General features: G+C 41.2%; 1 protein-coding gene across 1 annotated transcript; it reads left to right on the top strand.

Annotated features, from left to right (window-relative positions):
* SGTB (small glutamine rich tetratricopeptide repeat co-chaperone beta) lies at positions 1-27244 on the top strand. The gene is made up of 12 exons (XM_072137291.1): positions 1-110; positions 4331-4462; positions 12211-12314; positions 15172-15250; positions 15770-15869; positions 17536-17640; positions 19685-19823; positions 23244-23306; positions 24557-24594; positions 24888-24971; positions 25591-25712; positions 26427-27244. Exons 2-11 carry the CDS (start codon positions 4363-4365, stop codon positions 25700-25702), a joined length of 924 nt encoding a protein of 307 aa, XP_071993392.1. The 5' UTR covers positions 1-110; positions 4331-4362; the 3' UTR covers positions 25703-25712; positions 26427-27244.
* Positions 27245-27993: the final 749 nt, after the last annotated feature.

The raw sequence follows: 27993 nt of genomic DNA, 5'->3' as shown, positions 1-27993 counted from the left end.
GGAAGTCTTCACACTGGACCTATTGTGACTAAGGGGTTGTGATTGTCAGCGAGACGCCTCCCTCTGACAGCGTCAGCTCCGCACACTCCACAGGCTGCTGCAGGTGTATGGTAAGGGCTGCTGCTGCTATTCATGCTGCTGTGTGTGGTTCATACCCTCAAAGCTAGAAAATGATACCGTTAAAAAAAACTCTAGATCTCGTAAGCAGTGACAGCATTTTTTTAGAGGGATATCCTCATTATATTGTCCTTTTAACTCATTCCTTTCCAGGGTGCCTGACATATCAGCGGGTGATGAGGGCCCGGTGTCATATAGGCTCTTCTCCCCTCATATCCCAGTGGTGGTGGTGCTGATGATTGGGGATGCATGTGATGATGTATGATGTCATTATTGGAGGATACATGTCGGCTATGCTCCTGGTTTGCAGGGATCCTGCTTCAGGTTTTTTTTTTCAGAAAGTGACTGTGCGCTGCATAAGAAAAGCCTTGTCCTGCTTTTTTTTTTTTTTGTTGTTGCAAGGTTGTTGTGTGCAGAATGTCAAGTACATGAAAGCCGGGACGCTGCTTCTACATCTATACATATGAGAGGTTTGCACTGAATAACTTATGGGGTTTGTTACTAATTAACTTGAGTGAATTATATTGTAATGTTGCTGATTTTGAAGTGACTTGTTCTGGTCGGAGTAGGTTACTTGGCTATAATGGACCTCAGGCCTCATGTACAGGAGGTTCTGAGGTATATGGACTGCAGTTCAGTTCAGCTATATGTATCCGGCCACCTTCATGCAATAAGGGTCTGGCCACCTATATGCATTATAAGTCTGTCAACCCAATCTGGGCCCGGTGTTAGGGGCGGCAAACTGGGCATTTGCCCAGGGCCCCCTTTCCTAGAAAGACCCCCTGCATGTGGACTATTGTGGGCAGAGGATGTATTCCTCCTTTAATACCCTTTGGTTGAATGCCCGGCTGAAGATGCTTATCATCTACCTCCTGTCTATATATCTATCATCTGTCTGTCTAGTTATCCATCTCCTATAATTTATCTATTTCCTATCTATATATCTGTCTGTCTAACCATTTATCTATATAGCTATTTCTCTATCTATTTCTCTATATATTTTATGTACTTATCTATATCCTACCTATCTATCTCTATCTATCATTTATCTAGCTCTCTATATGTAATCTACTTTATATTTCTGCATCTATAAATCTATCTATCTTCTATCTATATGATCTTTCATATTTCTCTTCTATCACCCATCTCCCTATCATTCTCCTACAGCTCCATATTACAGATACTTACCTACTACTGTGTGTAACTACAAAGTGTTATTATTGTGCAGGGATAAAGGAGCCTCTTACTGACTGTGACTGCTCATAAAATAGTTTTATTTTAGGGTCCCAATTTTAGTTTTAATAGTTTAGTATTAGTTAGTATTTAGGTGAACTGTGCATTTTTGTGTGGGGCCTTTTATCCTGTTGAACAGAACAACAGAACAGAATTGTGTATATGTTTGTACTGGGACACTAGTAGCCCAACAATTTGTGGTGATTCAGTGTATTTAGGCACCAGGGACCAAAATAAATAGCCTGGATTGATCCTGGCTCGGATACACCATAGATTAACTCATTGGAGGCTTCTCTGCTGCCTATATAACAGGATTCCATAATTGACTCCTCTCCTGAACACTGAGCAGATGCAGCTCCAGAGTCCTCTTCTCATCACTTAATCTCAGTCTTGGACTCGGTCCTCTCACTCTTCCCATTAGAGAAGTATATTTCATCCAGCCAGTTATGAATCTGTTCGCTAACAACATAATGCACTGAATGAGGAAGAGAAGAAAGGCTGAATGGAGGAAAAAAATCAAGTAAACATAGAAGTGAATACAACGGGGCAATTTACTTATCCGTCCGACAAAGTTCCCGATAGGGCATTGTCCAACAAGAATGCACTCTGCCACGATTCACTAAGATTGTGCGCCCGATAAGATGTTAGGGCGCTACCCTAACTGGTAATGCCCAATTTGCTATTGACTCATGATTGACATTTCTAGGAGGAATAACAGAAGAATGTCAAAACTGAAATGAAGATTTACTGTTACTGTTGAATAAATGGGAGATACAAATAATCACTCAAGCAGACAAGACAGGAGAGGTGACATATCCTCTTTATAGCGACAGGTTCACTTGGCTCGATCAAGCATCAATATATTCTGGATGGAAGAGAGAAAATGCTGCTGTCTGATGGCATCTCATGACAAAAAAAAACATCAGAACTATAGAGCCAAAAACAAAGTCTGACAAATAGGTATAAGCGTGAGGACGACTGTCTCCTGATAAATGATACTGATGGAAAGCAGGATTGGGCATGTTGAATTTCAATATACCCAGTCCTTTTTTCTACAAAGGTGAATTTATTTCAAAAAGTCTAGAAGAAGATTGACTTACATACAAATTCAACTTAAGAACGAACCTACAGAACCTATCTTGTAAGTAACCTGGGGACTGCCTGAATACTATACTATACTATATATACTTGTAAGGAAGCACAATAGTGAAAATACAGCCATAGCTGTATACAGCCATAGACACCAGTGGAACCTGTGGCTCACTGTTAATGCACAAAAACATTCTTACAGTTATTTAAAAACATGAGGGGTTATTTATTATTGGACTTCTGGCAGTTTTTTATGGTGCAATTTTTAGTGCAAAATAAGACCAACCAAAAGAAAGTGAATTAAGCTCTAGTTCACTTCACTTCCGGCCATTCCACACTTTATAATGCCCTTGCTGCACAGTTAAAAAAGTCTCATAAACCAGACAGTTTGTGTTCCAAAAAAATGGGCCTTACAATACAAATAATGAATGCCCCCCCCCCCCCCCATTACATCATAAAGGCTGGTTTCCATGTGATACAAATTAGGCAGCGTGATGTTGGACGGTCCGACTGATTCGGACTGAGAACGGGATTTAACTTTTAAATTGTGTTGCAAGCCCTGTTCATGTTCAAAATGCACCAGAAAAAGTTGGGGAACTCTGTTGGACCTGAGCGACGAATCGACACATTCATGATTTCAGCCGCAGGATCTTAGTGAATCGCTGCACTGGAAAAGCAAATCCCATGCAGTTGCCACTGTGGATGAAATGTAGTTTTGTATTGTGGCCACTCAAATGACTAATACACAAGTCCAGCAGTATGGGGACTGTCATGTCCTATGCCAATAAGACTTCATGAAGCAATCCATTAAATACATACTGTAAGTAGCCAAACCGAGCATTGAGAGCGTCTCTTTAAGAATGTGAGAAGGACAAAGCAGTTTCTTAAGCTGCAGAGACAAAGCAAGTCTCACACTGGAGCTGTGCGGAGTACATATCAGTCAATGTTGCTTCCTTTTGACATTAATCTATACTCACATGTGCGTGCACAGGCATGCAACTCTATGGGAGCTACAAAAATTGCGCTTCTTATAGATTTATATCTGGAGCTCAAACCCCTAATCATTGTAAGGTGACTTTCAAATTAAATGAGTCTGTGTCCAGCGCTGGAATTGACTAACTTGAATGAAAAGACAAGACCTGTCCTTGCAGGAAGTTAGCAACAAGACTACTACTTTATTGTGGGACTGACATTTATAGAAAACCATAAGGTACTTTACATAAGGCGTGTAATTAGGAAAGCAGCAACTATAATTGGGTGTTCTCACCCAGGAAATGTAACACTATTGGATGTAAGCACACAAAGGAGTCTAATACTATTGGCTACATGCAAATACTGAAACTTCACATAAACCAAATGTCCAGATGTCCACCTGGATACCTTCCACTAGGTGGTGCTAGCGAGCACTAAGTCTTTGTGTGCTTGCTGAGGAATGAAACCCACCCAAACTTCAGTTATCAGTACACAAAGTTATGTGAAATAATGCTGAATCTTTAAAATGTCCGACAATACGTAAGATGGCGTCTGAGTCCAGTGTAATATCTTTAACACGCTCAACTGTTGAAAAGAAACTGGTGCTGCATGTGCACTTTTTGTTTAGTCTCAGCTGTGGGAAGGGGTCACCCATTCCTGAGATGGGAGCAGGTCCTAAAGGACTCGGGAATATCTTCTACATTGTGTAGGGGAACCCTCATCTCTGGGAGCCCCAAGTAAATGCACAGGTTGCATTTTGTTAAAATGGAGCTGCCATTGAATAATTTGAGATCTATGAATATTATTGAAAGATAAACATAAAAAAGAACTTTTGATTTATAATACTCTGATGCATGGTTTTATATTGTCTGGTAATGTGTGATACTGAGAATTCTCTCACTTTTTGGGCTCATCATAGAGATTTAGGAATTGCCGGTCAACTGAACAAAAATGTCATCCATCAAGCATCTGGTGTACGCCGTCATCCAGTTCTTGAGAGAGCAGAGTCAGCGGGATGTTTACACCTCAGATGAGCAAGAAAGTTTGGAAGGTAAATAATTAACATGGTCAATAGCTCGAGTCAGAGCAGAGCATGCAAAATGTCATAAAGCTGAAGGATATGCTAAGTACAACCCTTTATGTTAATGGATTTCCTAAAAGGTTCATACATTAATCAGCACTTCAGTGTAGTTACTATTACCATGGCTGTAGTAAGAGTTTAGTACATAGGGGCATGGTACTGCACATTCTGCGGCGGAGGAAGCCTTGAGTCCTATATGGTAAATTCTGTGCTGGGTGCCCACAGAAAGGGCTCTGAGTGTCATCTCTGGCACCCTTGCCATAGGTTTGCCACCACTGACCTATACAATGCTTTACTCTATCAGAACATCCTTTCATTTAGGGGCTATATAAGTTGTAGTAAGCAGCAAAATGTTGGTAACCTTTGTACAGTGCTGCATAATCTGTGTGCGCTATATAAAAAAAGGAATTATTATTATTAACATGCTTCATATGGAGCTTCATGTTTGACCACAGCTTCATTTACAATCCAATACACAGCATACCGTAAATAAGTTATACAAATATTGGCTTCCTGCAGAAGCCACTAGGTGGTGCTCTTTCTGTATACCTTATTGAGTTCAATGATTTTATGCAGTAAGCGATCAGCCACGATTTCCCAGCAGCTGGCCCAAATATAAACCTTTTCCTTGCAAAAGTTGAAATCCTCTGCAGCAATCATTGCCAGCCTGGAGATTCAACACCAGCAGCATAAATTATTATGCAAAGTCTGTAAATCTGAGATTCTGCAGCAGCTAAACTGTAACCATTTGCCTTATATAATTACAACCTATACCAGTGATGGTGAACCTTTTAGATACAGAGTGCCCAAACTACAACCAAAACCCACTTTTATGTCGCAAAGTGCCAACATGACAATTTGAGCAGTAACCGAATGATCTTTGCTGTATCACAAGTTTCAATCGTATTGGTGTTGAGAGGACACCAATACAATAGAAGGCAGGAGACATTTGGATTGTAGCTTCCCTCCAGGGTCCCCTGAAAAGGAAGAATCAGGGGACCCAAAGCAGGAGCTCCAAAGATAACCCATCTCTGTCCACACCTTCTCACTCCTCCTGTAGTCTTGGCAGCCAAGTAGGTCTCACTTTAAAATAGCACTGAGCAAGGCGCGCCCTGGGCTGCCTTGGACTGCAGGAGGAAGCCTAGAGTCCTATATGGTAAATTCTGTGCTGGGTGCCCACAGAAAGGGGTCTGAGTGCCACCTCTGGCACCCTTGCCATAGGTTTGCCACCACTGACCTATACAATGCTTTACTCTATCAGAACATCCTTTCATTTAGGGGCTATATAAGTTGTAGTAAGCAGCAAAATGTTGGTAACCTTTGTACAGTGCTGCATAATCTGTGTGCGCTATATAAAAAAAGGAATTATTATTATTAACATGCTTCATATGGAGCTTCATGTTTGACCACAGCTTCATTTACAATCCAATACACAGCATACGGTAAATAAGTTATACAAATATTGGCTTCCTGCAGAAGCCACTAGGTGGTGCTCTTTCTGTATACCTTATTGAGTTCAATGATTTTATGCAGTAAGCGATCAGCCACGATTTCCCAGCAGCTGGCCCAAATATAAACCTTTTCCTTGCAAAAGTTGAAATCCTCTGCAGCAATCATTGCCAGCCTGGAGATTCAACACCAGCAGCATAAATTATTATGCAAAGTCTGTAAATCTGAGATTCTGCAGCAGCTAAACTGTAACCATTTGCCTTGTGTGCCCTGACATAATCCTTGCCCCTGGCTTCTCATCACCATGAGTTTACCTTACTGTTTGTGAAACATATGTAATTGATTTAGTACTATATGCTTACTCTTGCTTTTTAATAGCAACTTGCTGACTTTATCACTTTTTTTTACAGTAAAGGTGACCCCATTTGTTACAGGATTTATAATGCTATTTATATGCATGTTTTATATTCACCTTGTATAAGTTTGAAACCTGAAAAATGTAATACCCTGGAAAATAGAAAATAACAATACAGACAGTCCCCTACTTAAGAACACCCGACTTACAGATGACCCCTACTTACAGACGGACCCCTCTGCCCACTGTGACCTCTGGTGAAGCTCTCTAGATCAGTGGTTCTCAACCTGTGGGTCGTGACCCCAGTGGGGGTCTAACGACCAAAACGGGGGTCACCTGAAACCATCGGAGCCGCAATTTTATTGCGTTTTTACTGCAAATCGCATGGTTTGGGGTCCCTGCAACATGAGGAACTGTAATGCGGGGTCACAGCATTAGAAAGTTTGAGAACCACTGCTCTAGTTGCTTCACAATAGTTCCAGACTGCAATGATCAGCTGTAAGGTGCCTGTAATGAAAAATTTTGAAACTCCAATTGTCACTGGGGCAAAAATTTGGTCTGCATCTACAATCATAAAATATACCGTTTCGACTTACATACAAATTCAACTTAAGAACAAAGCTATGGAACCTATCTAGTATGTAACCCGGGGACTGCCTGTATATACAGTAATACTGTCCCCTTAAGTGAACAACTATAAATTGATGTCCAGGTGAGGAAAAAAGTCAAAAAAATGTACTTTTATTTGAATTTGATTTAAAAAATCTTTCTGTGCACACTCACTTATGATTAATTTGACTGGCTAGTGTGTCTAATAAATATCTGAAAAGCAGAACAATTTTAAGGTTTAGGTAAAACACACCAAGGCCTGTCTTTTACGTGAACCATCATAAAAAAAAAACCTTTTCCATGACCCCTGGACCAATGACCCACTCCTTTGTTTACAAACTGGCCCAATAGTAGTCTCATGCTTTTATATACTTACTGAACTGATCCTAATAAGTGCATTTAAATATTCATCTCTGTGAACAAGATTGTATATATATGCGTATATAATGATCCAATCTCTGAATAACGTGGACAGATTCACAGTACATAATGTCATATGGCGAGTTGTGAGTCATCATGTAATACGATATAAACTATACGGTGATGTTCTCCACCCCTGAGGCTCAGGCCACACGCACCGCTTTGCCTGCGTTTGAAAACACAAATACAGACAAAGCCGTGCCTACCGGGGCGGGCCGCGGCCCGATCGCATTGGCGTTTCTATGGAAACGCCTGCGATCGGGAAGGAGCCGCCGTTGTTTTGCGTTAATTTAATGCAAAACACCGGCGTCTTGTTCCCAATCGCAGGCGTTTCCATAGAAATGACGATACGATCGGGCCGCGGCCCGCCCCTTAGGCGCGGCTTTATCTGCATTTGCGTTTTCAAACACAGGTGCGTGTGGCAACGGCCTTAAAGTTAGCTAATTATCATTTTCACAGACACCTTGCAGGACACACAGATTCAGTGAAGTGGAAGAAAGTAGTAGACTACTACCAGAGTAGTAGTAGCTCTGGTGTGGTACAACAACCGCCATGAACTAGAGAGGCTGAGAAAACACTTTCACAAGGCTCAGTGATACAGAAACCTGTTAGCCAGCAGTACTTCCACCAGCTACTTGTTAGATACAGACCCAGTGTAGCCGGCCACAATAACCCTGTCCCAGATTATACCCGGGTATAGTTTGGCCTAGGCCATAGTGTACGCTGGGGTGTAATGTAGCCTAGACTAGAGTATACCCCCAGGCCAGAATATATGGAGCCCGAGTATAGTTTGGTCCCGGACCAGAATACACCCAGGAGTAAATCCTACAACGGCTCACTATGAAGGTGGGAGAGGTGAGGAGTGCTCACCCCATCCATCTACACCCTGCCAGAAACTTCCCCTGGTCTTGCGAACAAGATATTTAAAGTGTGTTTACGTAAAAACAATTCAGATTCAATGTTAGGCTGCGTTCACATTAACATTGCGTTGATTTAAACCAAATTTATGTAAAAGCAACGTGACTGCAATGTATATACTGCATCTACGTGAGCTGTATGTCAGCATAGTAGCCTGCATTCACACACTTTTCATTCAAATTGGGGGGCATTTGTCATTTGTGGCCCGAGGTCAATGTTTTTGCCGCACAAATTGTGCTATAATTTACACTGGGATGTTAGATTAAGGCGTGAGGGGTTATTGATTTGGCGCACAACCAAGTACTGTATATACCAAGTATATAACTGTCTCCACATACATGAAGGTGAACTATAACTCTGTAGACCAGCTGCTCTAGGTGTGTGCCAAAAATTGTGTGAGCACACAACAAGCAGCAACCGTTATATGTAACACCAGCATCATCATCATCAAGATGGAGAACACCAGAGAGAACACAACACCAGAGTGTATATAGATACCTGAGGAACAACCAGTACAGCGCCATCTACTGCCCGGCCAAGATAGTTCCTCCAGCATTAAGCTGCAGCTGTTACTATCTTCACACATGGACATTTTCTTAATAAAATATAATTGTAGAAATGTATATATATAGCAGATAAATTAAATGTAAATCCTGAGAGGATGGGTGGGTTGGTCAAAGAGGGCAGTTTTTAATGTCCCCACCAGAAATGGAGAAAAAATAACAGAAGGAGCAGCATCTCCATTATATGGTCTCACCCATTTAGGATCCACACCTGCTACAAAACCGCGTTCACACGTTGCGCTTTGGTTGCGTTTTAAAATGCGTTACAACAGCTGAGGAGGGGTGATTTGCCTAATTACATTACTATTTACATTTGTTAACGCTATGTCAACGCATGCGTTAATGCATTGTTAGCACATGCGTTAACGCATGCGTTTTGTAAACGCAAACGTTAACAGTAATGTAGTTAGGCAAATCACCTCATCACAGCTGTTGTAATGCGTTTTAAAACGCAATGAAAACGCAACCAAAGCGCAACGTGTGATCGCGCCCTCAGTGTGAAGACACACATGGCGTTTTTAGGCCGTTTTTGGGTCGTTTTTAGTAGAGCATTTTCAGATCGGAAAAAACCGCATGCATTTTTTACTATCTGAAAACGCACTAACTAAAAACGGCCTTAAAACGCCACGTGTGTCTTCACGGGTGAAGACACACATGGCGTTTTTGGGCCGTTTTTGGGCCGTTTTTACTAAGTGCGTTTTCAGATCGTTAAAAACGCATGCGTTAAAAAACGCATCCGTTTTTTAAAAACGCATCCGTTTTTTTTAAACGCATGCGTTTTTGTCCGTTTTCCCGAAATTGCGCAATGAAAAACGGACAAAAACGCATGCGTTTTCAAAAAACGGATGCGTTTTTTAACGCATGCGTTTTTAACGATCTGAAAACGCACTTAGTAAAAACGGCCCAAAAATGGACCAAAAACGCCATGTGTGTCTTCACCCTAAGACGTGGCACTTTGAACCCGTTTTTAAGCAGTCCATTAAAAAATGCATGCGTTTTTGACCCGTTTTAACATCAGTGAGTTTTCACTGAACCCTATAGACTCAGAGGGGGACATGTATGTTTATTTCTGCTAGTCAAATGGTCTGTGCAGTACCTTATGTATCTTTTGTTTTCCAGAGGTTCCATGCGACTTTTCACTTATGTATCACTTTTTTGGCAACTTTTTAGGGAGCTGTCCCACGTTGCGTTTGCAGATGCAGACAAAACCGCGCCCACCGGGGCGGTCCGCGGTCCGATCGCATCGGCGTTTCTATGGACACGCCTGCGATCGGGTACGAGCCGCCGGTGTTTTGCGTTTAATTAATGCAAAACACCGGTGGCTCGTTCTCGGTGGGCGCGGTTTTGTCTGCGCAACGCAACGTGGGACAGCGCCCTTAGGTGCAAATCTGCACCTGGTTCAGTAAATTGGAAGTATTTCACATGCTTTATATGTTTAAAATGCACAGTAACCTCTTTTTTGAAAATTCAGCGCACAGAGGGCGGGGCTCGGGGTGATCGCATATGCGCTTCCAGATAAACACATGCGATCGGGTCATCAATCGCATTCGTTTCCCGTGAAACGCATTTGCGATCGGCCTGAGCCCCGGACGTGACGCTAGCGGAACGTGTGACCGCACCCTTAGGGCGCGTTCACACGTTGCGTTTTGACCTGCGTTTTCATTGCGTTTGAAACTAATATACCGCTGAGGAGAGGTGATTTGCCTAATTACATCACTGTTAACGTTTCCGTTTACAAAACGCATCGTAAACGCTATGTTAACGCACGCATTAACATTGCGTTTACAAAAATTACGCAAATCGCCTCTCATCAGCTGTTGTATATGCGTTTCAAACGCAATGAAAACGCGACCAAAGCACAACGTGTGAACGCACCCTAAGGGTGAAGACACACGTGGCGTTTTAGGCCGTTTTTGGGCCGTTTTTAGAGAGGAGATTTCCCTAATTACATTAGTCTTAACATTTGCGTTTACAAAACGCAATATAAATGCAATGTAAACGCATGTGTTAACATTGAGTGGTGAATTGTGGAAGAGACCCCTTATGTCTCCTGAGTTTTTTAAGCCTCAATATTGGACACTCCCTGTCTGACCCTGGGCAGGCGCTAGGGTTTCTCCCTCTTGGGTCGCATCAATGGAGCTTTCCAAACCTAGGAAGGGTCAGAACAGCACAGATCACAGAGTGATGGTACTGGTGCCATCAGATCTTGCTGGGCCACAACAACATTTGGACACCAAACATGGCCTTCTTCCATTGGGAGTTCCACTTATTTACCTATCCTGGGGTCCTAGGAAGGCCTGAGGGCGCGTTCACACGTTGCGTTTTGACTTGCGTTTTAATTGCGTTTGAAACGCATATACAACAGCTGAGGAGGGGTGATTTGCCTAATTACATCACTGTTAACATTTCCGTTTACAAAATGCATTGTAAACGCAATGATAATGCATGTGTTAACAATGTGTTAACGCATGCGGTTTGTTAACATTGCATTTACAAACATAAACAGTAATGTAATTAGGCAAATCACCTCTCATCAGCTGTTGTATATGCGTTTCAAACGCAATGAAAACGCGACCAAAACGCAACGTGTGAACGCGCCCTGAGACCTAGGTGGGTGTTTGTCTCACTCCTGGAAATTCTGTGAATACTAGTCTAGGATGCACCATAACTCCCTTATGCAGTTCGGGCTTTTAGTCGTAAACATTTGCTTCCCACTAGTTTGTCCAAGGTGTGAAAATTACAGGCAGTCCCCGGGTTACATACAAGATAGGGACTGTAGGTTTGTTCTTAAGTTGAATTTGTATGTAAGTCGAAACTGTATATTTTATCATTGTGGTTCCCGACAATTTTTTTTTTTGCCCCAGTGACAATTGGAGTTTCAAATTTTTTTGCTGTAATAGGACCAAGAATTATCAATAAAGCTTCATTATAGACACATTACAGCTGATCATTGCAGCCTGGGACTATAGTAAAGCTTCACCAGAGGTCACAGTGGGCAGAGGGGTCCGTCTGTAACTATGAGGGCGCTGTCACACGTTGCGTTTGCAAACGCAGACGCAGACCAAACTGCGCCCACCGGGGCGGTCGGCGGTCCAATCGCATCGGCGTTTCTCTATGTTTCTATGGAAATCGCCGATGCGATCGGACCGCGGACCGCCCCAGTGGGCGTGGTTTGGTCTGCGTCTGCAAACGCAACGTGGGACAGCGCCCTGAGTTGTCTGTAAGTCGGGTGTCCTTAAGTAGGGGACCGCCTGTATCCTCCATAACCTTAGAGGCTGGACCTCACTGCTGAGACCAGATGACCTGACCCACATCTGCACCTTTATATTCTTCACATATACAAATTCTAATCACTTAGTGCTGAAGAAGCCACTTTTGGTTTTACATCTGTTTTTCTTGTTCAGTTGCAATCCAGTGTCTGGAGACTGTCTTCAAAATCCGTTCTGAAGATGTTCAACTTGCAGCACCTTATACGTTGGAGGAAGTATTCTCACAGGCACACTTACAGGTAATTTGACATATTTTGGTATTTGTGAATTTAGTAGAGAAAATAATGTTAGTTGTACCAGATTTTCCCATGACAGAAAGTCTCAAAGAGACGCCTCCGATTTCCAACTGCGGCCAAATCATATTGGCGCATCTTGTCTAATAGATTTCTTATTGATTTTCAAGCTTTTGATTTGCACTCTATTCATATCCAAAGTGACATTATGCTGAATCCTACTTACAATCCATCAACCCTATTTATAATACAGCTTACTGACTGTCAGACCATCCCCTTTAAGTCCATTACGTTATTGAGTTTCACAAATAATTAGAACAAAGTCTCCGATATCAATGAACAACAGAGCTGTAGACCTGCCCATATCTCGTTATCCCTTTAATTACCCCAAATGTATTGGCTAAATATCCGTTACCATAGCATTACAAGTCCATTGAGATTTGCCCTTTTAATACTTACAATCATTTGATCATTTGCTTTATATGGTTTAGATACGCAACTTTGGGAATTCTCGCTTTAGTTTTACATTTTTGGTCCTGACATTTTTCTTGACAGGTTCAGGTGCAGTTTATTGTTAAAAATAATCAGAGTGATGACAGATTGTGTTAAAAATTGCACAAAAATTGCACATTGCCATTCTGGATCATTGTTTACTCATGTGATACTTGCCTTTGAGGCATCACAGGTTCGCAGTTGTTACCAGTTTAAATCCACTGTCATGCAGATATAGTCTCTATCAGGTTTCAGATTTTACATATTACTTGGATTATTTATTGATAGAACAATTATTATTATGTTCTGTTTTGCCGTTAGTAATGATCCGATAGCTTGTCTGCCTCCTCCCCAACCTCAATCTAAAGGTCATGGTCATGAATTGAAGGATATATTAACATTGGGGATGCACGCACCATCCAGCAGATGGCTCCATGCTATGTGTAGTGGCCATTGAAGAGAATATTTCCAACTAGTTTCCAAGGAATGGTTAATTAGTGTAGGTAATGGGTGTGACTCCCCTAGTTTGGACATTGATGACCTGTCCAAAAATGTATTGTCAAGCATTTAAAATAAGTGAAGAGCATGAAACCAACCCTTCTATGTCACTAAGCGTAATAATGCACAGAACAATTATATCAAGGACCAATAGGCAATAGAAACTTTGTGGGACATTTATCATATAACATAAGTCCCGTCCCTCTTCTGCACCGGATATACCAGGAGGCTTCATCTGGCACACAATTGTGCTATTACCTGTGACCATTCAGGCCAGGCCTGTTGCAGGCTATACGGTTCAGGAATGCCACCTCCACTCCCCTTCATGCCCTCTTGACATTGAGGGGGTGCACCTATTTCAGGACTTGTATTCCAGAAAACTATCGCACAAGCTCTCAAAAATCCCCCCATTTGAGTGGAGGGCTCTGAGCAAGAATCTTGTACCTGATACAACATTGTGCACTCGTCAGAATTGTGCTGTACCGTTTTTTTTGTGTTTTGCGGATGACATCAATTTTAATTACCTCCATGCATATGAATGTGATTTTCACTGATCAATAGGTGACTATACAGTAGGTCCGTAAAAATGTGGCTGTAATATATATTTTTGTGTATCAGATGCTATTTAACACAATCATATGATCCTTTTTGGATCACATATGAACCACACAAATAAAGGACCACAGATCCATTGTTTGGAGTCCAAGAGCTGCCAAGGTAGTCTTAAGCAAGCGCTGCAAACACACAAACACACAAGGGCACTTTAACGATAACTTTTATATTTAAAAAATGTAACCCTATAAGGTTGTATTGCTTTTTTATTTTTCTGGTATATGGAATTTACATACATTGAAATATTCTCTGATCAGACTATTCTACTGATCTTAAGTAAACTCCAATTGCCTGAGGTTTTCTTCTTCTCAGCTTATAGGGAAACCTCGAAATGTCACATCTCGTTTTGGAATATGAAATGATGAGAAGTTTAACCGTCAGATGCTAGAAGCAAAATTTTCACTGAATTTGATATCATCTGCCCCTTTTAAATTTATAATGACATTTTCTTCCTCTTGAGGGGAATACAGAAGGCAGGTTATGGTCTTCTTCCTAGTGTTCAGGGTACTGTAGCTCTACTGAAGTCCTTATATCACCTTAGCTAACCCAGCATTAGGCCGGTGGCAGAGGCAGTCACTGAAAGACAGAGACGGTCAGAGACAGTCACTGAAAGACAGAGACGGTCAGAGACAGTCACTGAAAGACAGAGACGGTCAGAGACAGTCACTGAAAGACAGAGACATATAAAATTTATTTATTTATTTATTTTTTTAGTTGAGAGCAATTATTTCCTATCCCCAGCAGCATCAGAATCTACAGCTAGTATAGTATAAAGGGCAGTTTATACAATGTCAGGGAACAGAGTAGATAGACAGACCATAGTTGGTAGGTAGACAACCAGTTGCAGTACAAAATCACTAGGCATACGGATAGTCAAGAACACGGACAAAGGGTAAAAAAAATACCAGAATAGAGATAGACAGCAGAGCAAAGCTACTATGAGACTAGCCAGGCACAGAGCACTGATCCACAAGATATTTTATAAGAATCCACAGCCTTGTTATGAGAGGTGATTAGATCAGTACTTTGACACCAGAATGGCAATGTGAGTGGAGAGAGATTCTGTCAATTACAGCAGGTTAACTAGTAGCGAACCAAGCCGAGTCTGCAGGAGATGCCAGGATAATGAATACACTAGTGTTCAGACTAGGACAAGGTAGAGGTACAGTCAAAAGATAACACAGGCACAGATGTAACAGGACAGTTCTGTATATTATATTCGTACAGATCAGACATGATGTATATGATTTGTTCCCTCCAGAAAGATGATATTACACCAGCAGAATCCCCTTCATCAGCACCAGCTGCCATGGAGAAAGCCGAACAGCTGAAAGATGAAGGTAACTTTCTTATCTGGTGATATTTAAAGAAAATGTACCATCAAAATCCATCATGATAAACCAGGGACACTGTGATCCAGATACCGTGACTGTAGTAATTTTCTTATATTTATTTTCCATGGCCTCCTTTTTTTAAAAAATTGAATTACTTTTAAAAATTCATGAGCCAGATGGTTCATTACCAAAGCCCCTCCATGCAGCTTCACAGGCTGTTAGACTGCGCAGGAGCACTTCCCCTTCTCGCTATGTGCTGAGGGAGCAGGGGAAGGGGAGACCTGCTCCTGTACAATGTAACAGCCTGTGAAGCCAAAGTACGGAGGGTCTCAGGTAACACACCCCAGAACACTTCTGACTAACATTTTATTAAGGAACTAGATTTGCTAATAGTAAATCATATCTGGGAACATTCTCAGGATCTCCTCATAGTTTCTGCCATCTTAATACATTACCTATAGAGTAGAACCAATTAAAAATGTCTACAAGATTTTATTCAAAATAATCTTTTATTTTTAATTCCAGGAAATAATTATATGAAGGAGCAATGCTACGAGGCTGCGTTAGATTGTTACTCACAAGCTGTGGAATTGGATCCAAACAATGCTGTGTATTTCTGTAACAGGTAGTAGTGTTTTATATTTTATCCAGGGGTGCTATTGTTTTTGGCTGGGCGATCCGACCCCTACATTATCTCCAACTCTTTGCAGCCCGATCAAATGATTCCAACACAATTTTTTTACCTGCACCCGCAGTTCATTTCCTGAGTCATCAGTTTCAGGACACAATGGGGCTCATTTACTAAGTGTTGTGCTGCTCACTTTCGTCAGACTTTGCACCTTTTTCAGGGATTACACGGTATGGACAGGTATTTAACAGGTGTCTACGCCAGGATTTTGGTGCACAATGCAATGCACTTGCATGCACCAGTATGAAGATGGTGAGCTCTGTGGGACCAGAGCGGGGAAGCAACACACGCAGGATATCGGGCGCACAATCGTAGTGGATCGTGGCACAGTGCGTTATTGTCGGACAATGCACTTTCAGTGAACTCCAGTGGCCGCGTAAATAAATGTGCCCCTATATGCTCAGCTTCTCTACTGTCAGATGGGCAGTACAAGTCTATCTGCACCAGGGGTGGCCACTGGGCATATATAGTGCTTAATTAGCATATTGGGTGCACAAAGTAACATCACTGGAGAGGTGTTAATGGTAACAACTGGAGAGAAAAAAAAAATCTAAAGTGCAGGAATCAGTGGGGCATTGACTATTGAAGGATGCAGAGAATTTTAATTGGTAATGGAAGTGCTGTTGAAAGGTCTTTCTTTAACAAAAAAATTATTTTTAACATCCATGTAAACTACCACTTTCGTTATTATCTGTGTCCTAATGTGGAACTAAGTCTTTACCTAAATTGCATAAACTAATAGTGCAGATGATAATAGTAAACTTCTTCATATACTTTATTAATGAAACTTGTTTCTTTGTGCTGTTTTTTCTACCTTTCTTCCTGCTTTTAGCAGTGTGTACAAATCAGCTTTCTGTGGTGTACTCCCACTGATAGCTGATAGATAAGGAGAAGCTGATAAAGTGTCTAATGACTTAACTTCTTACATAGTCAGGGAGCTGAATCACCAAGGGAAATATTTTCCAGGTGTGTTTAGCCTCCTTTCCTATCTGTTCTGTATGGAACTGAGAAACTTTTCAGATACATTGTTCACTGCAGGAGAAGAAAGGAGCACAAAAATGGGACAGAGAAGTTTTTTTTCATTAATACTATTAATTTCTGAAAAAAATAATAGATGCTTATTTAGCCTAGTTACACTTATTCCTAGTTAACATACATTCAGAGCAGGATCACAGGATATGGAGATTTGTAATCAAGGGGATATGACAATTTTCTCAAATCAAAGATGTTAAAAAATTGAGAATTCTGGTGGGATTTCTGGGTTAAAAATATTGATCTGTCCTTTGTATCAGTAATCCATATTGGATGTGAGGATCAGATCAGTACATGGCCAACATGGGATCAGGTACTTATACCAGAACTAACACAGAGAACAGAGGCAGAGCTCTGTAGGCATGAAAGGTTTTTGCAACTTATCATCCGTTTTTTGAGTAGGTAGTCGAAGTTTACCAAAGTACAAAATTGTGCCTCTGTCTCGGTTCCAATTATTAATGATATTCTGATGTCAACTTTTATGGTTTAAAGAATTCTGTCATAGAGACAGCTCATTTCATATTACGTTGTTTCAGTATCTTCATACTAAATTTACCAATTCTGTTTTCAGAGCTGCTGCACACAGTCAGTTAGGCCGTCACCATGATGCAATCACAGACTGTGAGAAAGCCATATCTATTGATGCCAAGTACAGCAAGGCCTATGGGAGAATGGGGTAAGAGATTCTATATAATGCCATTAACCATATTTAGGATGTGAGTAATGGGACTCAAGACTCAGAAAGGAGAGTGAGCAATACACTTTAGCCCATCAACAGCCCTGCCTACTTGCCTTTGTGTAGCTTAATGATATGGGCCAACCACTAAGACAATCCCTCCCTAGGCTACTGTGCAGATACGTAGCAAGACAAGCAAACGGAAAAACACAATAAGGGGTGGTAAACACTCAGGATATAGACTGAAAGAGCATACAGCCTCGTCTCCATTCACACCTTTAATTACATTGTGTGATTTGCACATACAGTAGTAATAGATGATGTGGAATATCCCCATATACTGCCATACTATAGTATGGCAGTTAATGGTAGGATCGATCAGACAACCTAGGGTTAAAGTACCCTAGGGGGTAAAAAAAATTATAAAAAGTTAAAAAAAATTATAAAACTCACATAAACATTCTAATCGCCTCCCCTTTCCCTAAATAAGCAGGTATTGCCATATCCCAAAATGTCTGATCTATCAAAATATAATAACGGTCATCTCCAGGGTTTAACCCCTAACAGAAAATAGCACCTACCTTCGAAAATGCCTCTTTTTTGCCATTTTGAAAAATCGGAAAAATTCTATAAAAAGTGATCAAAAGTCCATACAGTCCTCAAGATGGAAGCTTTGAAAAAGTCATCAAAAGTCGCAACAAATGTACAGGAGGTCTTAATTTTTGTAAATGTATGAAAACGTTATAAAACCTATACAAATGTGATATCCCCAAGATCGTACTGACACAAAGAATAATGTCATTTGGGGCACACAGTGGAAGCTCTAACTATAAATCTCTATCATCTTTCATATTTCTATTCTATCATCCATCTCCCTATCAACTGTCCATCTCCTATAACATTCTCCTGCAGCCTAATATCATAGATACTTACCTACTACTGTGTGTAACTACAAAGTGTTATCATTGTGCAGGGCTAAATGAGCCTCTTACTGACTGTGACTGTTATTTTGGGGCCCCACTTTAAGTTTTGCCCGGGCCCCACTATGTCTAAAACTGTCCCTGAGTGCAATAACACCTATATCCACATAGGGATCCCATTGGTACACACTTCTGGATAGGTTGACCCATCACAGAGACTGTTTGCTGTTTTCGGCATTTGTGCAGCTTTGACAGGTACCGTATATACTCGAGTATAAGCCGACCCGAGTATAAGCCGAGACCCCTAATTTCAACACAAAAACTGAGAAAACCTATTGACTTGAGTATAAGCCGAGGGTGGGAAATGCATTGGTTACAGCCTCCCAGTATATAGTCTGCCAGCCCCTGTAGCATACAGCCTGCCCAGCCCCTGTAGTAGGAAAAAAAATAACACTGTACTCATCTTTCCGACGTCCCCCATAGGTCCTCTTCTGTCTCAGACTGTCTCAGACCTACGGGTGACGTCAGAAAGGTGAGTTTTGTCTTTATTTTTTTAGTTGACTCGAGTATAAGCCGAGTTAGGGTTTTTGAGCACAAATTTTGTGCTGAAAAACTAGGCTTATACTCGAGTATATAAGGTATTTAACTGGGGTTTGCGCTGGCATTGTGTCACACTTTGTTGGATTTTGGCGCAGCTCCACTGGATTTCATGCGACAGAAATCGGGGGGGCATGCCTTTGGACGATCCGACTGATTTGGTCTGAGAGCGGAATTTAAGATTCAAATTCTGTCGCAAGGCAATGCACTAATATGCACCAGGAAGAAGAAAGTGAACTCCGGCGGGGAAGCGACACATGCAGGATGTCGGACGCACGATCTTAGTGAATTGCGGCACAATGCTTTATAGTCAGACAATGCAACTTCTTATTGCTCAAACAGATCAGGTTGACAGACAATTAGACTGAATTCATTTCTAGCCTTGTGGAGTAGACATATCATCATCTCCACTTTACATAATCCAGCATTATTGTAAGAACCAGAATGGGAAAGCTGGAAAACTAGCCCTAATATTTAGTATACAGTTTGACTTATATGATCTACTTCTATCCTTGTTGTCCCCATAGTCGAGCCCTGGCTGCAATGAGCAAGTATAAAGAGGCGATCGGCAGTTTCCAGAAGGCCTTGGATCTTGATCCTGAGAATGAGTCCTACAAGTCGTATCTAAAGATATCAGAACAAAAAGTCAGACAAGTACCCAGTCCAGTAAGTCATCTTCTTAGGCTTCAATAAACAGCTATAACAGTTATCACAGGTGTCTGTAATGAAGCTTTATTGTTAATCCTGGTTCTCATGACAACCCAACATTTTTAAAATCCAATTGTCACAGAGACCTAAAAAATTCTGGGGTTACAATTATAAAATATACAGTAACAACTTACATACAAATTCAACTTAAGAACAAACCTCGGGAACCTATCCTGTACATAACCCAGGGACTACCTGTATATAATATATAAAGCTGAGTGTATGTATGTATGTCCGCTAAAGTGATCTGCACTGTTGTGTTTACAATCACCAAATTTAGCACAGCCGCTCTCTGTGACTCGGGGAATGTCATAGACTTTATTTCTATTCAAAATGATGATGGTTGCTATTTTGCCACAGGTCATTTTTTTTTTTTCTGTGGAGAGGGCATAATGCGAAAAACACTGCTTTGCTATACTGGCCACATTAATCTCTCATCTATACAGGTTTCTTGGGGTGCTTCCTGCAGGGTTTAAGTTAAGAAGCTTTGCAGGAAAAGGTCAAAATCAGACCTAAATTTCTGTCTAAGGTCAAGAAAAAAGCCGAAATAAAATGACAATATACTGTAGAATAAGTCTAATGTTGCAACATAATCAGCCAAATATATAGGGTTGGCTTCCTTCTTAAAGCATGCCATCCATGCACACATTGCAATAAAAGATTATATATTACAACATTATCACAGATATCAACACTATTTTCTATGATTCTTAAAATTGTATTACTAAAAAACATGTAATCATTTTACCCTATCTCCAACCCCACTTCCCTCCCAGCAGAGAGGGAAAAAAAACCCACAAAAAACTAATAGCCTAATGCCAATTGGACCTAATATTGTCCCATTTAGATATCTGCCTGGTCTGTAATGCATTTTTCATACTGAGCCACTCTCAGGGATAGATTATACTATTGTATAACCTATTATATACTTTAGTATGTGGGTCTTGCGTGCCACACATACTAATGCAAGGTTCATAACTCTCATTATTAAAAGTTTTTGGTTTTTAGTTACCCTACCCTTCTCCACTAGACCAAAAACGGCAATTTTCACTGATGGAGTACAGTCAATACCTAACGCGTGTCCAAATACTTCCCTCCAAAAATTTCCCATCATCAAACATTCCCATGCAACGTGTAGAAAATGTGCCTCTATCATGTTACATTTATAACACCCTAACCCCCCCCCCCCTAACTTTCATTATGTGTAAATAATTCTATATACCATATTAAAGTGTCCAACCCTATAATTCCAGTTAAGTGAACCGCCCTTAATATTCCCATAAACTTTCCCCATTCCTTACTATCAAATCTTCCAATTTCCGTTTCCCATTTACCTTTAGAGTAATGAGAACATTTTTTAGAATTATCTTTCACAATATATTTGTACACTTTCGGCACAATTCCTTTAGTGCTTGTAACTGTGTTGATTAACTCTATACACTCATTTCTTTTCTTTTTTTTTAATTTAATCAAGTTTTTACCCCTTTTAAGTGCATGTGATAACTGCATACACCTAAAAAAATCACCTCTCAGTAACCTGTATTTCCCATTTAAAATCTCAAACGCAACTACTTTATCCTCCAGCACCACCTGTGATAAATATTTGACCCCTTTCTTCATCTAGGACCCTCTCTCGGTATCAGTTTCATGTCAGGCAGGTTGTCATTAAACCAAAACAACATTTCCTCTAGAAATCCTTGCACTATTAATATTGCTTTAACTGTTAACCAGGATTTAGCCAACGATTTACACATTTCCCATTTGGAAAATGGTTCGTCTAGCAATATGGAAGATTCCAATAACTCAAAAACATTACTAGATTGTACTGGATTGGATAATGTTGGATTCATTTCCCATTTAGCCAAATTACCAAATTGAACTGCCAAGTAATATCCCTTAAAAAAACGGTAAGCCCAAACCTTCTATAGATAAGCCATCTTTATTCTAACCATTTTTCTCCCCAGTAGTAGATCATTCAAAATCGTCTTTACCAACTTGAAAAAATCTTCATCAATCCAAATAGGACAAACTAGAAATTCCTTAAGCTTCCTGTTACAACAGAACCTAAATATGTAAACTGATCAGTGCATAACAGTAGACTATTATTTGTAAAAAACTCCAGAACTTGTGGACATAGTGGCATCAACAGCCTTGGCGTGTCCCACTAGATAATGGAAACGATTCCGACAAAATATCTTATATTTTAATTCTTGACATAGGGCTATCATACATGCTTTTCACTAAACAGATAAACTTATTACCCATATCAAACTTGGTCATAACTTTCCATAGGAAACTGCATTCCACCCTTTCAAATGCTTTAGCAGCATCCAAAGATAGGATGGAGCAGAGGTCATCAATATGAGCACTGAGCTTTGATTGGTTAGTATAGGCAATGAGCATAAGACAGCTCATGTATGAGGGAATATGGATAGGGATAGAGACAGAGAGGCAGGCAGGGAGAGTGAGTGAGTGACAGAGAGACAGGCAGGGAGAGTGAGTGAGTGACAGGTGGGGAGAATGAGTGAGTGACAGGGAGACAGGCAGTGTGAATGAGTGAGAGGGGCAGGGAAAGTGAGTGAGAGACAGGTAGGGAAATTGAGTCAGTGACAGACAAAGCAACAGTCATGGAGAGTATGGGAAAGGCAGGGAGAGTGAGTGAGAGACAGGCAAGGAGAGATAGATACATAGATATAAAATATTTTTTGTTAACCAATTCTATTTTGTTATAGTTAAGAGCAGTTTTTTACTATCCTGGGCAACGTCGGGATCTACAGCTAGTTGTACATAAAAACTGTAAAGATTTTACTCAGAAGGGGACAGGTAGTTTTCTAATAATTCTGGTAAACCCCATGGGAGTTGCTACTGCCACCTGCTTACCCAAACTTTTGGTCCTGGCTGACCCAGTTGCAGGACCTACTGCGGCTGATCAGTGGTGTCTTATAACATGTGACATCATCAGGGCCCACTGATTTGTGGCAGCAGGTCTCGTGCTTGGCGGCACTTCTCGTCAGCCAGAACCAATAGTTGTAATTGTGATCTTTGATCAGGGCCTAACATATGCCTGTACGCTGCACCTCAGTGAGAGCCGCTGTAAGATAAATGTTCCCAGATTTATATTCAAAGGTCAAACAATAATGTTATGCCAATACTTGCAAATTGTTACTTATTGACATGTAATATATTAATATATTTGGGATACAGTATATTGGGTTTTACTAATAAATGAAAGTGATTGGGCTGGAAATTACTTCTTTCACTCTCTTATCCATTTTACATTCGGACCTTTTCTGCAGTACATCATAATCTTCGTTATCTTTTGGGAAGACCATACATTGTGCTTCTCTGCATAGATTTACATTGTTTTTTAATTTGCAGACAAGTGCAGGATGGGGATTTGACATGGCCAGTCTGATGAATAACCCGGCGTTTGTCAGCATGGTGAGACACTTCCTTACTTTATTTAGTGGGTCCAATATCCTAATATATATAGAACTATATGGCTCCTACCGCTCTGCATTTCCAGGTCCATCCATGACCACCTGATGCAGGGGCTTGTTGTCACAGACTGTATCAATTCACTACTAATAGTAGTAATTACAAGAATCTGTATTATGGCAGAAAAAACTGACATTCTAGAGATTTAAGTGAACTAAGCTTATTCCACCATAAATACTAGAGGGATACAAGTTCGGTTTGCCTGAACCATGAGAGTCTAACAATTTTGGGCCGAAATATTGATGGCTCAGCTAACCCATTTTATGGCCTGTAACTTATTTCTACTCTTCCTCATTGAATGCAGTTTCTGGGAAATTTCCATGTTAAATTCAAGACAATGAAAAATAGAAAAAGTTTCAATTATAAAAAATAAGTGAATGTATAAGGACAGAGGATCTTGTGGTAATTGACACCAGGCACCAAATGAGTGTATACAGGGTGAATCTATGTAAACCTGCCTGATAGTAAAGAAAATGTCGAGAATAGCGATAAACTTCTACTAAGGCTACATTCAGACGAACGTTACGGCATGGCGGGCACACGTCGACTCAGGAGGAGAGGGTGAGAGCTGCTTCCCCCGCCCCCTTCACAGAAATATATGGCGCATGGCGCCGTAATAAGGGAAAAGATAGAACATGTTCTATATTTTCTCGGGTACAGAACGGTACAGTGGCGCACATGTGCAGCACCGTACCCTTCCGTACCACGCCTTGCACCCATTGCTGGCCTATGGAATATATACAGAGGCCGTGTATATGTCCCACAACGGTCGTCTGAGTGTAGCCTGAGGGTGAAGCCTCACATGGCGTTTTGAACCAGTTTTTGGTCCGTTTTAAGCAGTCCATTAAACGCATCCGTTTTTGACATGTTTTACCATTTATCTTAATTAAAACTGGTCAAAAACGGATGCGTTTTCAAAAAACTCATGCGTTTTTGGCTTAATCTGACTATTTGCGTCCTTTAATAAGTGCCAAGTGGGCATTGTCTGGTTGTTTGCCTCAGCCCAGGGCCTCCCATCTGGCATTAAGGAGCCTAATTATACAAATTAACAGCATTGATTGTTCAGTAAAGGTGGGGGCTACAGTAAAATATTCAACTGTACCAGAATCCAATGCAAAGAGTTGCAGTTAAAGAAACTTCCACTGTAATGACTCTGATCAGTGACTGTGCCTTTTATTCCTTACATCTCCCAGGCAGCCGGCTTAATGCAGGATCCACAAGTACAACAGCTGTGAGTTGTTACCTATAGTTTGTTTTCTTTCACTATAAAACTGAATGTGTGAGATTAAAAGGGCCATAGATACAGACCCTCAAAACTGAGAAACGGTAGATGTAGTTAGCAAGATATTAGGCTGTATAGAACTGAATTAGAGAAATCTTAATATGAATTGTCCTAATCTTCCGCCATAGCGCAAGCCACATAGTATCACATAGCATCTAGATCTGTAGCAGCGACAATCATAGTCTGCGTTGTATTGTAGCAGAACATTATAGTAACTAAAATGATTATGTTCTTCATTCCAGTATGTCTGGTATGATGTCTAATGCTGGTGGGGGGCCAGCTGCAGGCGTCGGCGGCCTTACAGATCTATCCAGTCTCATTCAAGCGTAAGTATTTCTTCCCATCTTAAAGGAAATCTATCCATCAAAATCAAACATGATAAACCGGAACACTTACTCATAGATCCAGGCACCGGGACTGTAGTATAGTATTTTATTTGTTATCAATGACCTCCTTCCTTCTAAAATCAACTTTTAAAATTATGCTAACTGTGCAGGAACACTTCCCCCCTTCCACTGTTTGAGGTTACATCAAGAAGAGCGAGAGGGGAAGTTGCGTGGGAGCAAGGGGATGAGGGAGACACTCTAACAGCCAGTGAAGCTTCAGCACGGAGGGGCTATGATAAGAACCCCCCTGAGCGCTTCTGTCTCATTAGCATAATTTGAAAAGTTCATTTTAGAAGGAGTGAGGCCATGGATAACAAATATAAGATTACCACAGTCACTGTGCCTGCTTCTTTGATTAATTTCCCTGCTTGATTTTGATGTAGATTTCCTTTAAACACTTTGGCATAATCCACAGCAAAGCGACTGATCAAGGTCGGTGTTACCGACGGAAACCTCACTTCATCAATGATTTTAACTTGGGAAAGCAATAAATCTGGACTTTGTACGGAAAAAGTTCTAGAAAAAGTTGTATTTACTTCAAATATATTTTGTTTTGCAGCGGACAACAATTTGCACAACAGATCCAGCAGCAAAATCCTGAGCTTATCCAACAATTGCGGAATCAGGTCCGGAGCAGATCTTTTAGTGGAACCACTGAGGAACATTCATGACACTCAACAGGTATGTACCCTGCACTTTCATTGATGTGCTGTTCTGCCCTAGGGCCAACCACAGAGACATCAGGGGGTTGAGATAATGTGGGACCTAAAGTTTCCAGAAGTTCCCATAAGGAATAGAGAAAGGATGCAGATTTTTAGCCTGTGGAAGCATCTGGAAGTGCAGCTCAAGCATGGTCAGCACCCTATTCCATATAGGGCAACATGGTGACCCCCATCCCCACTTTTTCCTCTAAATAAATTTCTTTTGTTTTCTTATGTCACATAAATATAAATTAGACTCTATGGTAAATTTCATCATACGGAACTAGCCTTTTTTGAAGGGAAGATTTTTTTTTACGGTTTCCCTTTCTAGGAATTCTGGAAAGTTCATAGTTGCCGGCCAGGAGAGAAAAATAAAAATAAAATGTTCTTGCCCTGATCCAGCTCCTGTGGGGCTTTGATGCTTCTGGTTTTTCTCCCTGTTCTCAGGGGAGAGGAGGGGGTTCATGGGGCCAATAAGTGGACCTGGGACAATGCAGGAAGTGATGTCCTATGGTCCAAGGAGGCCATTCATTGACCAAAGTGGATACTATGACCTATGACTTCTGGCAGGCACAAGCCTGAAAACTAAAATAACCGAGGTAACACAGCAACAGGGAGCTGGAGCAGGGTAAGTACTTTTTCCGTTTACCAGGAATTCTGGAAAAACCCTTTAACTTTATTTTTAATTTTTCAGCTGGACAGGCAGACAACTGGATACTAACCACCCACTGCACACGTTAATGGGAAAGGCTGGAGTGGCTGTGCTCCCGCCAGACTGCATTACTCCAGTATATGCTCCATTGTCACCCACATGTAACTACAGCAGAGCATGGTTACACGCCACACGGTATAATGCGGTTCATGATATGTAGGACGGATATCAACTTCACCTGCATTCTATCTTCAGTTTTATGTATCTTTTGCGAATGAAGAAGAATTGTGCTACGCTACAGAATCTGGCAGAGCTTTAATGAAAGGTGGAATTCATGCCTGCAGCGCGTCTATGGGTTGCTATGGACTATTAGCGGTGGACAAAGTCCTTGGAGAGAGAAATTCTGGTAATGGATTTGCTCATGTTTCATCGCGTCTTGGCACAGAATTCATTACATAGTGGAGGATGTGCATCTTACGACTTCAAGTTGAATCCTGCAAATCATATTTTGTTAGTATTTTAAATTCCTGGTGTGATTCTTAGTGTTATCCGCATATCACAGGATGTTTTGTGACAAGTTTATTCGTCTTGTGATTTGCCTTCGATTTGCCTGTTCCTACGGATCAGTTGTTAGTAATATAACATTCTCATCATCTTTCCGATCACCTAGGAAAGAGAAATGGTGCTGCTCAACCCAAACTTTGTTTTGGTGAGACGGCTTATACTCTCCCTATAGCCATGTCCTACATCTGGGTATACTCCCCTGTACTGGAGTTTCATCTCGGTGGCACAGATTATACGGTTTCCTTCTACTTATTTGGCTTCTTATTTGCACAAATAAAGCAGAAAATTACACATCATCGAGCACCCTCTGCAGGACCATTATTAGACCCATAAGGGCAGTAAAATCATAAATTACTAATTACTATTTTCCACTCCCTTGTTGCTTAGTTACTGACATTTCCATTGCACTTCACTCCATCAAGTGACAGGCTAAGTGGGCTTCCTCAGTGTTTCCCGCTGCAGTATTTCCTCCTGCTCTTGTTTATTACCGCTTCTGCCTTCCCTTTTCCTCACTGCATAGCACTCGGTGGTGCACCAGTCATGAGGTCAATTGAGCCTCTTGCCTCAGGCAGCACCACCTGAAGCAAGAGAGGGGGCAGCATCAGGGACACACGCACCTGCTATAAAGTAGGATGTGACACTTAAAGAGGACCTGTCACCCCATAAAAAATGCACTAGGAGCTGCTAGGAGCTCCGGACTGAGCTCACAACGGTCTGGCATATTCATGAGGGGGCGGTCTGAGGAGGCAGTGACTGCCGTCTGAAGCCCGGCAGTCACTGCCGGCCTATGATGTGGTAGGGGCGGTCCGAGGCTGTAATTCTTCCCCTCCTGCCCCTCCCACGTCATAGGCTGGCAGTGAATACAGCCGACCACTTCGAGCTCGGTCCGGTGTTCTAAAACTACGGCGCTGCAGTTTCTGCTATTTTTATCGGAGGGTTCTGATAAAGCTAGCAGTTTATCACTGCTAAAAATGGGGTAGTGTTTCTTCACATAGAATGTCAGTGGAGACGCAAGTACCTCATATATTACTACTGGAAGGGGCAA

Source organism: Engystomops pustulosus, chromosome 1 (assembly GCF_040894005.1).
Source record: "Engystomops pustulosus chromosome 1, aEngPut4.maternal, whole genome shotgun sequence".
NCBI lineage: Eukaryota > Metazoa > Chordata > Amphibia > Anura > Leptodactylidae > Engystomops > Engystomops pustulosus.
Note: the sequence above shows the minus strand (reverse complement) of the source record. Positions and strands in the feature narration are given on the sequence as shown.

Excerpts from the sequence above, each read along its gene's own strand:
- SGTB (XM_072137291.1), top strand. The coding sequence starts at position 4,363 with ATGTCATCCATCAAGCATCTGGTGTACGCCGTCATCCAGTTCTTGAGA. Across the intron at positions 4,463-12,210 it reads TGAGCAAGAAAGTTTGGAAG|TTGCAATCCAGTGTCTGGAG; the intron begins GTAAATAATTAA and ends TTTCTTGTTCAG. Across the intron at positions 23,307-24,556 it reads ACCCGGCGTTTGTCAGCATG|GCAGCCGGCTTAATGCAGGA; the intron begins GTGAGACACTTC and ends TACATCTCCCAG.